The sequence below is a fragment of the Macaca nemestrina genome, chromosome 5 (genome assembly GCF_043159975.1).
Source record: "Macaca nemestrina isolate mMacNem1 chromosome 5, mMacNem.hap1, whole genome shotgun sequence".
Lineage (NCBI taxonomy): Eukaryota > Metazoa > Chordata > Mammalia > Primates > Cercopithecidae > Macaca > Macaca nemestrina.
Genome location: NC_092129.1, coordinates 21114479 through 21132508, shown reverse-complemented (window position 1 = coordinate 21132508; position 18030 = coordinate 21114479). Strand labels below are relative to the sequence as shown.

Sequence of the window (18030 nt, the reverse complement as noted above, 5' to 3'; positions counted from 1 at the left end):
ATGAATGATTCTTTACAAAGGCACTAACATGGGGATGACAGCCTGCCTAGATATACTTACCTGAGATTCCCCATGGATCATAAGTACAATTTCCTGTGTCTCCAAGGAGATGGGAGATTTGATTGTAGGCTGTCTTAGGGAACTCTTCCAAACAAGGAGCAGATTTGTGGCTACACAATTTCCCCAAGTACTCTTGCATCTAGAACACGGAAATGTATACTGTTTTGAGCATTCTAAAAATGCTCATAATACACACATAGAAATGACCACTGAAGAAAGCCATAGAAAGCCACATATTAGGACTACCAAGGCTTGTATAATGATTGTCCCAAAGATGTCAAAGAAATGTGAAAAGCTGACAAATGCCACTATTGAAAAAAAAAATCCCCAGAAAAAGCAGCACAAGAGTTGGAGTCACTAAGTAAATAGACCAGAGATGATTTTTACTGCTGTAGGGGTGCTTAAAAAATGAGATAAAGAAGAAAATTTCTACTCCCACTGTCAGTACTCCCCCCACTGTCAGTGTTCCCCCAGAATCTTATCTGTGATTGTCTTGTGGCTGCCTAAGATGTTTAGACAGTCTGGAAGAACTTCAGGTCAAAACTGTATATTTTTTTGCACCCTAAACAGGTGAAAAAATGCCAATTTAAACCTTTCTGAACACCTGCTGGGTGGTGTCCCTCATGAAGATATCAAATCAAAATGAATGAATGGAAGAAAAAGGTACCAATACTGGTTGCTCAAGTCTAGACAGCTCAAAGGGCAACTCTTTATCAAGAATACCATGTTTCCGGTCCTGGCAATTATGATGGTACTTCCATGCACGAATTCAGCCAGGTGTCTGTTGGCAAAGATTTGTTCTCTACTATCTAAAGTTAAACATAATTAAACTAAGTGTTGATGATATTCCTGGTAGCTACCTTTTAGAGGCAGGAATATTTGTGGCAAATTTAGGTTGGAGACAGAAATAGAAACTATGTAATCTTTGTCAGTTCTTTCTAGTTCTGGGATGGCAGACTTTATAGGAAAAGCTATGAAGATAAAATTTTATGACTAAAGATGGTCTTCGAGATGATATAAAATATTTAATCTTTTTCAGTTAATGAAATTATGAGCCCTGCAGGGTTGATTTGATGTCATGAGGAAAATCTTAGGGAAGAGCAAATTGAATAAATACTTACTAGTATATGGAATTGCTTATTCTTAGAGAGACATGAGTGCTCTAGTTCCTACTAGGTCTTCAGTGACTTTCATCACCTATCTCTCTTCTCTTTCCACTGGCTCCTTCTCCTACATCTGAAAGCATGCTCAAGTTTCTACCATTCTAGAAAGAACATTCCCTTGACAATTCTTTCCTAAGAGTCCACCAGTGTCTCCCTCATCCTTTCACTGGCAAACTTTAAGAAAACATGTTGTGGCAGAAGGATTGCCAGTTTGGAAACTGGACGATCCTATGTTAAAATGCTTACCTTGTCACTGACTAGACCAGTGGCCTTAAGCAAGTCTCCTTCCCTTGAGTAAAATGGCACAATACTATAATACTTCTTTGAAAGATTAGGTACTTAATGACTGGCACCCGTTGTTCTCAGACTTGTTGATTCTTCATTTGCTGACACATCCCAATTGACTGCAGTCTGGTTTCTAATCCCATGTTCTACTGAAACTTTATTTACTGTCACAAATTACATCTTTATCTCCCCAATAAAATCAGCATTTTATTCCTGGTCTATTTTTATCTCTTTACAGTGCCTGACACTCCTGACTTCTCCTTCCTTGGTTCTTTCTTCTTGATAGGCTTCAGAGAAATATCTCCACCTTGATTCTTCTCCTGTATTTCTGCTGGCTAATAATTCTCAGTCTCTTTCAGTCTCCTATAATTCTTCTACCTTCCCCAAATGGTGGTATGCATGTGGCTCTATGGTTGGCATTTTCTCAAGGTAGATGTGTTCCCTGGATAGACTTTACACAGAAAACTTCTTTTCTCTACCTTCTTCACCGATCTGCTACTATTGCCTAATAGTGACTGCAACTACATGTCCCATAAGCATGTATTTAGTGTGCCCTAAACCCAACTCATTATTTCTTTTTCTCCCTGCTAAATCTGTTTTCTCCAAAATTTCATTTCCTAGTTAATGACCCCATTGTCAAAACTAAAAAGTTCTATTTATTTCTGACCGCTTTCTCTCTTTCTATTTACATCCAATCCATCATCGAGTTCTTTTAATCCTACATCTCAAATTCATCTTGATTTTCCTTTGCCCCTTAGTTGAGGGCCTCATCTGTATTCTCAAAGTTACTTCTAAGTGGTTAGAAACCACTGGCAGTTACTCCCACCTCCATTTCACTCTCCACACTAAAATCAAGTGATTTTCATAAAACACCGATGAGATAGTGGTACATCCACACCAGAAACCTCTCAGAAGTATTCCTGTCCATTTCCAGTTCATACTATGCTCCTTATCTATCACATGAAGTCCAACTGATCAACCTCCTGCATATGTCACCTACTCAATGAAAACTATCCTTACTGGCTCATGTCCCCACTCCACCTCTAGACTGAGTTTTCCTCTAATCTCCAACTCCCTTAGTGTCTCTCACATGTCTCTACCCTATATGTTGAGTATTTTCCTGCATGTCTTTCTTCCCAGATAGTCTGTGAGTTCTTTGGCAAAGAGCACATATTATCTGTCTTTGTACTCCCAGCACCTGGCACAATCCCTGACACTCAGTCAAATACTCTATGGTATTTTTATTATGTTATAAAATTGCAGAATGATTGAATAAATGAGACGATAATCTACATGTGTAGTTGCACTATTGCAGAAGATTATTCTCCATTTCATATTATGCATTAGGTTTTCTACTGTTAATGTCAAACTTTTCATAAAAGATTCTCTAACTTACCAATATAAAATCTATGGAATGCACCTTTGTAATTACAGACTCATTTGGTCATGAGGACATCTAGGATATCTTGACTGGTCATGGACAAAACCATATGCTTTGTTTTGCTCAAGAAAGTGGGGATTAGTCTGGAGACCATAATTTTACTGCATATTTCCTGAGTTATATGCTGTCCCCTTTAATTTTCTGGTATCACTAAAGTCTTTGTGACAAATGGGGTAAATGTTCTTATTCTACCTATCTTTTTGTTCCCTCACAGATTCATTTTCGTCAAGGCTCGTGCTTTAAGATTAAAACCATATGGACTATAATAGAATGGAAGTGTGTACGTAATCAAAGGAGTTTGTTTTACCCTCATAGTAGGTAAATTGAAGTCATCTTAAAATAACCACAATAAAAATGCTTATTATATCACAAAGGCTTCCTGAATAACTCCCCTCAACACCCCACCCCTAAATGTCTGTTGAGTAAATTTCCTATTGTCAGTACACACTGCCACTGCTTTAGTTTTGTTTTTTCTCACCACAGTGGTGGCTTTTTCTTCTTGCTCTTTCTGAAAACCAATTGCCACTTTGTTCATTATGTTATGTAGGATAATAGTAGCATGATTACTTAGCATATTATTTTTGAGATATATATTAAGTCGGAAAAAATAACATGTCTGTATTTTTCTTTAAACTAACAAAAAAGATCACTCAAATGTGACAAAATATGGTAGATGTATTTGTATTAACTAAACTAAAAATAAAAACCACCAAACGTCTATCAATAGAAGACTGATTGAATAAACTATAATATATCTAAACAGAATAGAGTGCTATATTGCTATTTAAAAAGTAATGAGTAGCCAGGCACGATAGTGCATGCTTGCAATCCCAGCACTTTAGGAGGCTGAGGCAGGAGGTGACCTGAGCCCAGGAGTTCAAGACAACCTTGGGAAACAGGGAGACCCCCATCTCTACAAAAACTAAAAAAATTAGCCAGGCATGGTGGCACGCACCTATGGTCCCAGAGAGTTGGGAGTCTGAGGTGGGGAAATTGCTTGTGGCCAGGAGGTTGAGCCTACAGTGAGCTGTGATCACACCACTGCACTTCAGTCTGGGTGACAGAATGAAACCCTGTCTCAAAAAAAAAAAAAAAAAAGTAATGAGTAAAATCTTATTTACTGCATGGCATGATGACCACTAGAATATATTAAGTTAAAAAACGAGGTAGATAAAAGTGTACATCATAAACTAACATTTATCTAAGAAGGAGGGATTTTATATATATATTTTAAATGGAAGGCTAACTCAAAACATTTTTTAAAAGGCTGCCATTTGAGGGAGGAAACAGGGTGGATGCAAATGCAATAAGGATAAAGGCCAGACTTCTCAAAATACACCTTGTTTATTGTGTAAAGTGATTTGCACACTTATTTGGATGTATATTGTGGTATAGAGAAAAGTGGTAATTATGTTGATGCTATTAGGACCTGGGATTTTTGGCATGAGAAAGGATTAAGAAGGTGAGTTTGTGCTCCATACCACTGTGGGATGACTATAGCTAACAATAATGTATAGTTTCAAATAGTTAGAAGGAGGAATATTGAACATTCCCAATACAAAGAAATGATAAATGTTTGAGATGATGGAAATGCTAATTACCCTAAACTGATCACTGTACATAATATGTATCAAAACATCACTATGTACCCCATGAATATGTACAATTATTATTTGTTAATAAAAAATAAAATTTTAAAAAGTTTGATAAAGTTAAGCTAAAAAGAAAAAACCTGTAGTGCAGAATTTGAATTCGAAACTGTCAGTATGAACTCTTAACAGTTTTATCCTTTAAAAATTCTGCATATGACAACGAAAGCACAGACAACAAATTTAAAAAATAGATAAATTGAATTACATTAGGATTTAAAACTTTTGTGCATCAAAGGGCACAATCAACAAAATAAAATGCAATCCACAGAATGAGAGAAAATATTTGCAAATCATATATCCGACAAGGAGTTTATATCCAAAATATTGAGGAACTGAGACAACTCAACATAGAAAACCATAATGATTAAACAATAGGCAATGGACTTGAAGAGACATTTTCCCAAAGATCTACAAATGGCCAATAAGCACATGAAAAGATGCTCATCATCACTAATGATTAGGGGAATGCAAATCAAAACCACAATGAGAAAACAATTTACACACATTAGGATGGCTACTATCAAAACACCAAAAAATAACAAGTGTTAGTGAGGATGTGGAGAAATTAAATTCTTGAGAATTGTTGGTGGAAATATAAAGTGGTGCAGCTGCTATGAAAAACATTATACTGGTTCCTCAAAAACTTAAAAAGAATTGACAAAAGATCTAGAAATTGCTCTGCTAATATGTCTCACAAAATTGAAAGCAGAGTCTCAAAGAGATGTTTGTAAACCCACGTTCATAGCGGCATTGTTTACATCATCAAAATGTGGAAGCAACACAAGTGTCCTTCAATGGATGAACGGATAAACAAGACATATACATACAATGAAATATTACTCTGCCTTAAAAAGGAGGGAAACTCTGACATGTGCTAAAACATGGATGAATCTTGAGGACATTATGCTACGTAACACAAGGCACTCACAAAAGGACAAATACTATATGATTCTACTCAAATGCAGTACCTAGAAGTAGTCAAATCCACAGAGACAGAAAGAATGGCAGTTTCCAGAGGTTAAGGAGAGTGTGGAGTGGGGAGCTATTGTTTAATGAGTACAGAATTTCAGTTTGCAAGATGAAAAGAGTTCTGGAGACAGACATTGGTGATGGTTCCACAATAATGTGAATGTACTTAATACTACTGAAATGTACACTTAAAAATGGTTAAGATGATAAGTTTCATGTTATGTGTATTTTACCACAATTAAAATTTTTTAATGAATCAAATGTCTGCAAATAAAGGATTGATTAAACAAACAAAAAAGACATTTAAGGAGCATTTCAATTGTGCAATATATAAACTTTATTTAAATCCCAATTCAAACAGATACCCGTATGAGGTAAGCTTGAACTTAAATGCTGGCAGGATATCTGATGATGTTAAGTAATTCAGGAATGGAAAATAAAATATTGTATGTTCTCACTCGTAAATGGGAGCTGGCCGGGCGCGGTGGCTCACGCCTGTAATCCCAGAACTTTGGGAGACCAAGGTGGGCAGATCACCTGAGGTCAGGAGTTTGAGACCAGCCTGACCAACATGGTGAAACCCCATCTCTACTAAAAATACAAAAATTAACCAGGCATGGTGGCAGGCATCTGTAATCCCAGCTATTCAGGAGGCTGAGGCAGGAGAATCGCTTGAACCCAGGAGGCAGAGGTTGCGCTGAGCTAAGATCATGCCATTGCACTCCAAGCTGGGCAACAAAAGCGAGATTCCATCTAAAAAAAAGAAAAAAAAAGGGTGAGAGCTAAGCTATGAGGACACGAAGGCACAAGAATGATACAATGGACTTTGGGCACTCGGGAAAAGGTGGGAGAGGGGTGAGGGATAAAAGACTACACACTGGGTACAGTGTACACTGCTTGGGTAACGGGTGCACCAAAATCTCAGAAATCACCACTAAAGAACTTATTCATATAACCAAAGAGTACCTGCTCCCCAAAAACCTATTGAAATAATTTAAAAAGTCACTTTCCAAAAAAAAAAAAAAAAAGGAAATCGTTGTTATTTCTTAGATATGATGGTGATGTTGCGGTTTTTATATGGGTCCTTTCTTTAGAGATATATATTTATATGTTTACAAATGAAATGATATATTTGGAATGTGCCCCAAAAATCTGGTAATGGAGGGAAGTGTGGGAACATAGATAAAATCGGCAATGAGTTGATAATTGTTGAAACTGGTTCATGGGTACATAGAGGTTTATTGTCTTATTTTCTCACTTTTGTTTATTCTTGAAATTTTTCTCAATAAATATTATTTTTAAAATGTTAATAATTGTCAAATCTTTATCTATGGTGGTTCATTATACTACTCTATTTTTCTCTGTGTTTATATAGTAGTCATTATATAAAGTAAAAAAAAGTCCTTCATCAGAATGATCCATCTATACTTGATGGTATCACCAGTTTTTTTACTGCCTCTCCATGTTCTCTCCGGCTAATTATCCTATGATGACCGTTAAAGCCTTCTGTCACCTGCCCTCTGCCTTTCACTCCGGCTCTTGCATCTGGTGCTGGGGCAGTGTTGAACTAGTTTGGTTCCTAAATACACAATACTGTTCATGCCTCCGTCCCTTTTCATAAGCCGTTCCTTCTTCCTGAAATGCTCTTCCCCTTCTTTACACCTGGTAAACAATCCATCTTGCAAAAACCTCTTCAGCGTTTAAGTTCTCTAAAACCTTCCCATATCACCCTTCTACTCCTTAATTAACTTGTTAATGTGTATCTTGCTTCAATCCATGCATATCTGAGGCAGGTCCCAGGCAAATTACCACTCTACTATTTCTCTGACATGTACATTATATTAATCTGCACGAATCCCAAAGTGTTATAATTATTTCATTATAGGCTTTTCCTGCCCCCACTAAACTATAATCATGTAGTGAACGTTTGATATATATTTCTGCAATCAAATTGGCTCCTGCTTTAAAATGTTTTAAGTGACATTGTGAATAGAAGCAATGGTTAAAACAAAGGAAATCTTAATAACTAGAATTTTTTTCATACTGTCAATTAGTAGAGGCAAAATACTAACCACCATAGCTGCTTGAAGTGGTCACTAGAGGTTTAGTTTCACATCAAACACTAACAGATTCTTGTCAAAGAGCACATTATTATGACTCCAGTCGTAGGATTATTTTGAATCTGTTAAGAAAACATTGGAAGATCTTAAATGGAGATTAATGTCATGTAGATATGTCTTTCTGTATATGCAATGACCATATTTGGGGGACCCCATGAAGAGAATTAGCAAAAGATGTAAAACCCTGATTAGTAACACTGGTAACATTTACCGATTCTTTCCATACATTTTGGTGATTATTTAAGTAATTATCTTGCTTCCCTTTTCTTTTTTAACTTACTTTTAAAAATGTATTCATGCAAACAGTTTAAAGATCCAGAAAAGAGTAAACATTTGCCTATACCTCTCCTCCCCTCCCTGACCTCCACCACTTCCACATGTGCTGCCACTTCCTGCTTCATAACAGCAACTCTCTCTACACTTGTAACCAATTCTTCTGGTATTTATTGTGTTGTTGTACGTAGCATGCTTATAGCCCTCTCTTGATTTTTCTGTTTGAGCCATTAGTTTTTTTTTTTTTTTTGAGATGGAGTCTTGCTCTGTCACCCAGGCTGGAGTGCAGTGGTGCGATCTTGGCTCACTGCAACCTCTGACTCCCTGGTTCAAACGATTCTCCTGCTTCAGCCTTCTGAGTAGCTGGGATTACAGGCACGTGCCACCATGCTCAGCTAATTTTTGTATTTTTAGTAGAGATGGGGTTTCACCACGTTGGCAAGGATGGTCTCGATCTCCTGACCTTGTGATCCCCCAGCCTTGGCCTCCCAAATTGATGGGATTAAAGGCGTGAGCCACCGCGCCTGGCTGAGTCATTAGTTTTTATAATACTTCCGCATGAGAAAGACGAGGCTTTCTCACACACAACCACCACCTCAACCACACACATAGGGATATTTCCTGATCATCAATCCTACTACTATAGTAGGCTCTGAAAACATATCTCATCGCTTTCAGTTTTTTTCTATTCATTATGAGTCACTCAGTCCAGCACACATCAAGGGAGGGAATTAATCTCTATCTTTCATAGGAAAGAGTTTCAAAGAATTTGTGGGCATGCTTTAAAATGACCACACTCTATCTAAAAGGGGTCTCAGTGATTTTTCCAGTAAAACATTAAGGACTCATAGTTGTATTAAAATTTTAACGTTTTTCCTCTCTAACTCTTGAGATATAGGGCTAATTGTATTACAGAGGAGCTGATTTTGCCATCACGTAGTGTGCTTTCCTTTCACCATCAGCTTAAGGATTTCCTTCTCCTGTATCTTGCATGGGGCCCCTTGTTTCCTTGATCCCATTACTTCCCCTTCTTGAGGGGGAACCTCACTTTTCCAAAAGAGAGCATACTTTACTAACTTCCTGATAAAGAGTGAATAGGAGATAAAGTTTGTAAGTGTATGATCATCCAGCTTCCAATTGTTTTTCAGAATTGCCGTGCCATTTGATTCTTTATCTTGGCCTGTTCTTTCTCTATGGAAACCTTTAGGATTTTCCCCATATCCTGAGTGTTCCAAAACTGCACCATGATGAATCTCAATGTGTCTGTATCCTTCCGCTGTACTGATTAACTAATGGAATTCTTCAATCTAGAAATCCATGCTCCTCCATTTGAATTATTTCTTTGATAATTTCTTATCCTATTCTCTACATTTTCCCTGCTTTCTCCTGGAATCTTATTAGTAGAATGTTAGATCTCCTAGACTGGGCTTCTAATTTTCTTTACTTTTGTTTCTTTTCTATCTCTTTATCTTAATCCTTTCCTTCCTGAGAGATTTCCTCAATTGTATCTTCCAGACCTTCTACTACATTTGTAATTTCTATCATGTTGCTAATTTCCAAGAATTATTGCATTTTCTAAGTGTTTTAAAATAGCATTCTGTTCTTACTTTTTACATGTAACATCTGTTCTTATAACTCTAAAATCACTAATGGTAGTTTAAAAAAAATTTTCTTTAAAATGCCTAGTTTCTGCTTCCTCCAAGTAATTGTCTTTCTGTTTGTTTTGGTCTCTGCCTTTCATACTTTTCCAAATCTCTGGAGGTACTTGGCTATCCACTTATATTGGATAAAATGTAAACTTTGGTGGAGCTTGTAGATTATGGGCTTCGACATAGGATAAATTGGGCGATTTAAATGTGAATTTCAAAATGGTCATTTTTTTGAAGTCACTTTTTTGGGGGCAGTCAAATTTCTGATGAAGACTCATCAGAAGTGAGTCTTCTGATCCCTTTCCTGGAGAATATAGGCTTCATTTCAGCCTTCTGAAAGCCAGGTGGGAAAGAGAATTGCGGAAATAAAATTTCAGTGTGTACATTTTAACTTAATTTCCATTTGTTCAATATGGTGTCCCTGCCTTCAGTTATACCTATTGTCCCTCAGTCCAGAAATATTTTTGAAAACCTATATCTAGAGCTTGAAGCTCCCATCTTCTGCTAGAGTAGGGAGAAGCAGTTGCTTGGCTGCATGGAACAGGGACCAATATCTGAGGGACAATTTTCCTTAAAAAGATTTTCAACGAATTCTGCTTTTAACTCCACCTCCAGACCCATATCTAGAGGTGAATGGTGCTGCTAATTCCTGAGAATTTTACAGATTCCATGGTGTAAATCATATTGCTTATTGTTTTCCACTTCTGGCTTGGGTTTCAGATTTTTTTCCCTCAGGTCTATTAGACCAATTATCAGTTACCATCTATGTTTTTTTGTTTGTTTGTTTTTTGGTTTTGTTTTTGTTTTGAGACAGGGTCTCACTCCCGTCGCCCAGGCTGGAGTGCAGTGGGGAGATCACAACCCACTGCAGTCTCAACTTCTCGGGCTCAGGTGATTCTCCCAACCCGGCCTCCCCAGTAGCTGGGACTAGAGGTGCGACCCATCATGCCTGGTTAATTTTTGTATTTTTAGTAGAGACAGGATTTCACCATGTTGGCTGGACTAATCTTGAACTTCTGGGTTCAAGCGATCCACCCACCTTGGCTTCCCAAAGTGCTGGGATTTGTGTGAGCCGTGGGGCCTGGCCACCATCTACTTTCTAGCTCTCCAAAATTGTGCTTGTTTTTGTTCTCCTTCTTGTTCTCTGCTTGCTTTATGCCATTAAAAAATATCCCCTTTTTTTATTGTGGTAAAATGTGAACTTTCAAATCAACAATTTTGAACAGAAGTACCTTTTCCAAATATTAGTCATTGCCAATGATCGTATTTACCAAGCACTACTTTTAATAAGTCTAAATTGTTGAATCTCAAATCAGAGGGGGAATATGAAGGATATGGAATAAAGGTGTAGATTTTTTTCTTTTCTTTTTCTTTTTTTTTTTTTTTTTGAGACAGTCTCGCTCTGTTGCCCAGGCTAGAGTGCAGTGGCCTGATCTTGGCTCACTGCAACCTCTGCCTCCCGGATTCAAGTGATTCTCCTGCCTCAGCCTCCAGAGTAGCTAGGACTACAGCCTCCCACCACCATGCCCGGCTAATTTTTGTATTTTTAGTAGAGACGGGTTTTCACCATGTTGGTCAGGCTGGTCTTGAACTCCTGACCTTATGATCCGCCCACCGTGGCCTCCCAAAGTGCTGGGATTACAGGCGTGAGTCACGGCGCCCGGCCTGGTGTAGATTTTAAGAAAATAAAACTGACAATTTTAAAGAGTGAGTTTATCATACATCTGCTGGGAAAGTTAGGCAGCTTCTAGCTGGGATAAATGTGCTTGGCAGCCAGGAAAGATTGTGGAATTCTGTTGGTATGAACAGGGGCAAGCAGACTTAAAAGTTAAAGAATGTGGACTTGTTAAAGTTAGTCCTCGTAGATTATATACGAATTGAATAGGAACACTTGTTTCATCAAGAAATATTGAGCAGAACTGGAAGTAGAGAAAGAAGTTAGGATTGTTTTGATTTTTAAGAGGAAAAACATCTGTTTTTGATTTTATGCACTGCCCTCTCTCCAAGTGCTTTTAAGTATCTTTAAAGACGCCTAGATGCAAGATGATCTAGTCTCCAGGAAATAAACCGTGTCTTAAGGAATCCCCTATGCATCCATCTACTTGCTTGGCCAGTGAAATAAGTTGCCCTACAACTTGACCATATCTCAGATATGAGTTTATTTAAGTTGTCTTTTTTGAATTAGACGATGTGATTTAAGAATATCGTCAAGTAAATTAAACAACTGTTGGTGGCCATCTGCCTCTGATTATCTGAGGTACCATTTTCCAAACTGTGTGTTCTGGGAAATATCAATAACCCCTAAGTTGGTGAATACTATATGGAAAAAAAACCTGTTTTTGTTTTTTAAATTTTCTTGCTTTACTATATATAAGAAAAATATGAAATATATTTATATAATTTTATAGTGCTATATATAATCTGCCATTATGAAATGAAATGCCATACAGAAAAGACCAACAAATAACATTAGCAATCACCTGATTTATGAACACATGGATTTATGAACACTCTCACACGGTTTTGAGGTCTAGGAATGATAATGTATTTACCAAAATGCCACATATGATTTCAAATTTATTGTCTATGGTTATATATCTTGTGTCTCAACATTTCAAGAAATATTTGTGATTCTTAAAAATTTTTTTCGTCTTAAAATGAAAACATATTTAATTTTTCTCATGTGTTTTTATCAGTTTTGTTGCTATTTTGTGGGAATTACAAATAGATTTTAAAAAGTCTTCAGAAGTTATAAAATCATGCTGGAAAGAGGAAACATACAGTTTTATTATAATACAACAAGGTTTATGGTCAAGTGTTACAGTAAGTTTGAGAGGTAAAGTCATAGGATTCAGAGGAGAAAGTTACAGTGGACTGATACAGTTGGGGCACACACTGATGAGGAAGTATGATTTGAAATAGGACTTGGAAAATACTGACAGCTGGAAGATTGTCCTTCTCAGTCTCTCACACTTTCACATGTCTTGCCATATGCCAAGATTGCAAAGCTCTGACTGCTTTTTACCCAGGCCATTTCTTAGAGTTGTGTTTGCAGCAAGCAAATTTAAGAGTTGAAGTAAAGTCTCCTTTTTGGACAAAGAGCAGGTTTGGTTATTAGTTCCTATGAAATGGCAGTTCCCCCAAGCTCATTGTTCTCTCCAGTAATACAACCTGCTGTGTGTGCAAATATCCATCTTAGTTATCTCTGTTGCCCCTGTAGGGCTTAGGGACAAGGGGAATCAATGCAAACATGATGCTCATGCTGTTTGTGCTGTTGTGATTAATACAATTTTTGTCACTGGACTAGACATTTCACCTCTTCTGCCAAGTTTCATGATATAGTAATAGACTATTAGCTTGTAAATAGGGTAAAATAAAATTCCAGACCTGACATTGGGGTAATGAGAGAAAAAAGAAATCAGTTGAATGGAGAAATGCGACTGAGCCAGGTATGTTTCAGCTGGTTGAATGATCAGAAGGCCTGACTGAGTCAGAGATTAGATATTATTACATAATATTGAAAAAATAAACATAGGTGAGATGAAGTGAAGGGGCTGCTTGGGGCACTTCCCAAAACTCTATATAAAATTAGCAGATTTGTCTAAAGAGACTGTGACCTAGAAGCACAGCTCTCTTTGGCTTATCCAGCAATAAATGCAGCTTGTGTCAGAAATTGAGTAGTAGTCTCCTTTAATACATGGAGCTTAGAGTCTAGATTTGATAAAACAGATAATGGGGATCTCTCAGTCTGGGTGATAGGATGTGTTTTAGGAAAATTGATCCTGCATTTTCATGAATAGACATGTCTCAAAAGAAGATATACAATGGGCCAACAAACATACGAAAAAATGCTCAGCATCACTAACCCTCAGGAAAATGCAAAGTAAAACCACAATGAGACACCACCTTACTCCTGCAAGAATGGCCATAATTAGAAAGTCAAAAAACAATAGATATTGGCATAGATGTAGTAAAAAGGGAACATTTTTACACTGCTAGTGGGAATGTAAATTAATGCAACCTGTATGGAAGACAGTATGGAGATTCCTTAACGAACTAAAAGTAGGTCTACCATTTGATCCAGCAGTCCCACTACTGGGTATATACACAAAGGAAAGAAAGTCATTATATGAAGAAGACACATGCACAATGCATGTTTATAGTAGCAAAATTCACAATTACAAAGATATGGAACAAACCTAAATACCCATTGACCAATGAGTGGATAAAGAAATTGTGGTATATATACACCAAGGAATCCTACTCAGCCATAATAAGGAATGAAATAATGTCTTTTGCAGCAACTTGGATAGAGCTGGAGGCCCTTATTCTAAGTGAAGTAACTCAGGAATGGAAAGTCAAATACAGTACGTTCTCACTTGAAGTGGGAGCTAAGCTATGAGGATGCAGAGACAATACAGCGTGATATAACAGACTTTGGGGACTCGGTAGTGGGGAGGATGGAAGGGGAGTGAGGGATAAAAGATTAAATATTGGGTACAATGTACACTACTCAGGTGATGAGTACACTAAAATCTCAGAATTCACCACTATAGAATTCATCCATGAAACCCAAACCCACTTGTCCCACAAAAGCTACTGAAATAATAAAATAATAATAAATAAATGTTTTTTAAAAAAGAGAGAGACATTGCAGATATATAAACCAGGTAGGAGACTATTAGAGTAACCCAGGATCAGAGGAGATAGAGTCTGTGAAATTTGGAATTCATCTCAGCACCTTACATCTGACCTTTTAAACAAAGTAGTACAGTGCATTCAGCTATGGCATCAAATATTACTGAAGAAACAAATAAGTGACTTTAAAAGGCGGAAAATTTCTGACAGAAAGAAAAAATAAGGAACCACCTGAGAGCTTCATATATAGCGAGGATTTGGTTTGTTTTGATCCACAAAGAGTGTTAAACTAAAATTATTTGTGGATTTTGGGTTCTTGGTGACTGGCACAGTTTAATACATAAGGAAAGATCACCAGAACACCATGAGCATGCCGAGAAGAGGTCTGAGAAAGTTAGTTTTCCATAGCAACATTGGTTTGAGTTAGATTCTTAAGCTGCCACTATTAAAAAAAAAAAAAAAAATCTATCCAAGGCTGGGAACGGTGGCTGACGCCTATGATCCCAGCACTTTGGGAGGCCGAGGTGGGTAGATCTCCTGAAGTCAGGAGTTCGAGACTAGCCTGGCCAACATGGTGAAACCCCGTCTATACTAAAAATACAAAAATTAGCTAGGTGTGGTGGCGGGCGCCTGTAATCCTAGCTACTCGGGAGGCTTGTTTGAACCTGGGAGGTGGAGGTTGCAGTGAGCCAAGATTGCGCCATTGCACTCCAGCCTGGGCAACAAAAAACAAAACAAAACAAAAACAAAAAAATTCTATCCATACTGAATCATACGGAATGAAATATTACATTGAGAAATATAACAACCCCCTCCTGTACCACCACCAAAAGAGAATGAACTGAAGAAAAGAACATGCCAAAGGGATGGGCCATTGTGGAGAAACCCTGAAATGTCATGTTGGTGGGGAATCCTTTAGGACTTGATACTGATTAGTATGTTTTAGAAAGCACTGTTCAGTAGGAATGTAATGGAAGGGACCTTCATTTGGGGCTCTGGGTAGCCAGCAAGTTTATTAGATTAGATTTTCAGTAGCCTTTTCTTTTCAGCCCTGGTTATTGGAATCTAACTCATTCTCAAGCCTTAGCTAAAATATTTCTTCTTTAATAAAATTTATGTGAATGTTCCTAGGCAGATCTGTATTCTCAAAACACTTTGCTTATTCTTTTATTATAGTTTTTTTTTTTAATTCCCATTATGGCTAATTATTTACATATTTGCCTACTGATTCTTTGAGAGTAGAAGTGACATCTTATTTCTCTCCTTTTCTCATCCCTTTAGCCTACTGCCTTATAATAATAACAATACATTTTGTTTACTGAGCATTTTCTAGGCATTATCTCATTTAATCCTCACAAAATCATCTGGGTAAATAATACGATTATTCCACATTTTACAAATGCTGAAACTGAGATTTGGAGAGGCATTTGAAGTCACATCCTTAGTAGAGGCCAAGCCATAAACCCAGAGTTATCTGCCTCTAATGTCTGAGCTCTGAATCATGGGATTATAAAGACTCCCACATACGGTATCCCCTCTCAATACAATCAGCTCTCCATATCCATGTATTCAACCAACTAACTATAGGTCAAAAATATTTGGAAAAAAATTTCGATAGTTGTGACCGCACTGAACATCTGTACTGAACATGTACAAACTTTTATTCTTGTCATTATTCCCTAAACAATACAGTGTAACAACAATTTGCATAGCATTTTCACTGTAGTAGGTGTTATAAATAATCTAAAGATGATTTAAAATAAACAGGAGGATGTGCATGGGTTATATACAAATGCTACACTATTTTGTACAAGGGACTTGAGTATCCATGGATTTTGTATCCATAGAGGGTCCTGGAACCAATCCTCCACAGATACTGAGGGATATTTCTTGAATGGTTGAAAGTAAATATATTAAGGAGTAGATGGTGACCCTGAGGGTATTAGTTAATTAGGGCCCAAAACTTGACAAGGAGGGTCACTGAAAAGTGAGTTGCAGAGTTTTAAAAGCAAACTGTGACCACTGAATATACAAGTTCACTTATCACCAGTATCAATAATTTTATCACACCAAGTTTCTCACATAATATTCTCCTAGCAAAACAAACTATAAAAAAAATGTACTCAAAGTACCATAAGTAAACTCATGCACATCACGCATGCATGCCCATACACTTACCATCTGACTTTAATTCCACAGTAACACATTCTATTTGGTCTTAGGTATCTTTCCTTAGCTCAAGGGTTAGGGCTACCTACATTCTAAAAGAGAGCATCACTTCCTGTCTTTTAAGTCAGTATGTTCTTATCTTCTGTTGATTATCCCAGAAAGTCTAATGGTCAGCTTCAGTCATCAGATCATTTCAGTGTTGTAGGGCAGTGGTCCCTAATCCCTGGACCATGGACTGGTATCAGTCCATCTCCTGTTAGGAACTGGGTCACACAGCAGGAGGTGAGCAATGGGAGAGCAAGTGAAGCTTCATCTGTATTTACAGCTGCTCCCCATTACTTGGATTACTGCCTGAGCTCCACCTCCTGTTAAATCGTCAGCATCTAAGTTGAGGAATCTAAGTTGCATGCTCCTTATGAGAATCTAATGCCTGATGATCTGTCATTGTCTCCCGTTACCCCTAGATGGGACCATCTAGTTGCAGGAAAACAATCTCAGCGTTCCCACTGATTGTGCATTATGGTAAGTTGTATAATTATTTAATTATTACAATGTAATAATAATATAAATACAGTGCACAATAAATGTCATGCACTTGAATCATCCTGAAACCACCCACCCTGACGCCTGTCCGTGGAAAAATTTTCTTCCAAGAAACCAGTCTCTGGTGCTAAAAAGGTTGGGGACTTCTGTTGTAGGGAATGTGTGAGGTAGCTGTTCAACTCATTCAGAATAAAAGCCAGAGTGCTTATAGTGGTCCAAAGGCTTACATAATCACATAATCAGTCCCCAACCCCTTTATCTCTCTGACTTCATGGCCTACTTCTGTCTCCTAATTCGCCATTCTCAGACCACCCTGATTAACCCTTCACGCCTTCAATCTTTGCTCAAAGTTTGCGTTTCATGAAGGCAACAGCTCTCCATTCTCCAGCCTTTCTAATGCTTCTTGGGGTGCTCTCCTTTTTCTTTTTTTCATAGTATTAATCTTCTCCTTACATACCCAATTATTTATTTATTTATTTATTTATTTATTTATTATTATTTATGCCTGCTCTTTTTTCCTCCTCTTCCCCCTAGAATGTAAGCTCCACAAGGACAGAGTTTTGGTTTTGCTTCATTGACGTATGCTAGAACATGCCCAAATGTATCAGGCACTCAATAAATATTTGTTGGTTTAAGTGAATGAAATAATAACGAAATCCTACGAATTAACAGGAAGAAGACTAAATATAAAAAATCGGCAAAAGGCTTGAATAGGCGTTTCATAAAAGAGGATATCCAAATGACTAGAAAAGAGATTTATAGATGCCTAAAGCCTGTAATGATTGGGGAAATGTCAATTGAAACCACAATGAGAGATACCATTACATATTCCCCTGACAAAAAGTAAATGACTGGAAATACCAACTGTTGCAGAAGTGAGAAGCAATGAGAACTCTTATAGTGGTATAAATCGATATAATCCTTTATATTTGATATGATACAGCAAACTGGAATATGTGCATACTCTCATGCTACCACTGATTCCCAGAAACACACTCTGAAGAAACACTTGCTCGTGTTTCTCAGAGTAGAAGTCCATGAATGTTCATACCAGCAGTGCTGATAAGA

General features: G+C 37.4%; 1 protein-coding gene across 1 annotated transcript in view; it reads left to right on the top strand.

Annotated features, from left to right (window-relative positions):
• The window catches only part of LOC105465475 (trafficking protein particle complex subunit 3L), a 100562-nt gene extending 83644 nt beyond the window's left edge, over positions 1-16918 (top strand). Inside the window, exon 6 of the mRNA XM_071096349.1 lies at positions 16884-16918. Within this exon, the coding sequence (XP_070952450.1) occupies positions 16884-16897 (14 nt within the window). The 3' untranslated portion in view covers positions 16898-16918. The remainder of the gene's footprint in view (positions 1-16883) is intronic.
• Positions 16919-18030: the final 1112 nt, after the last annotated feature.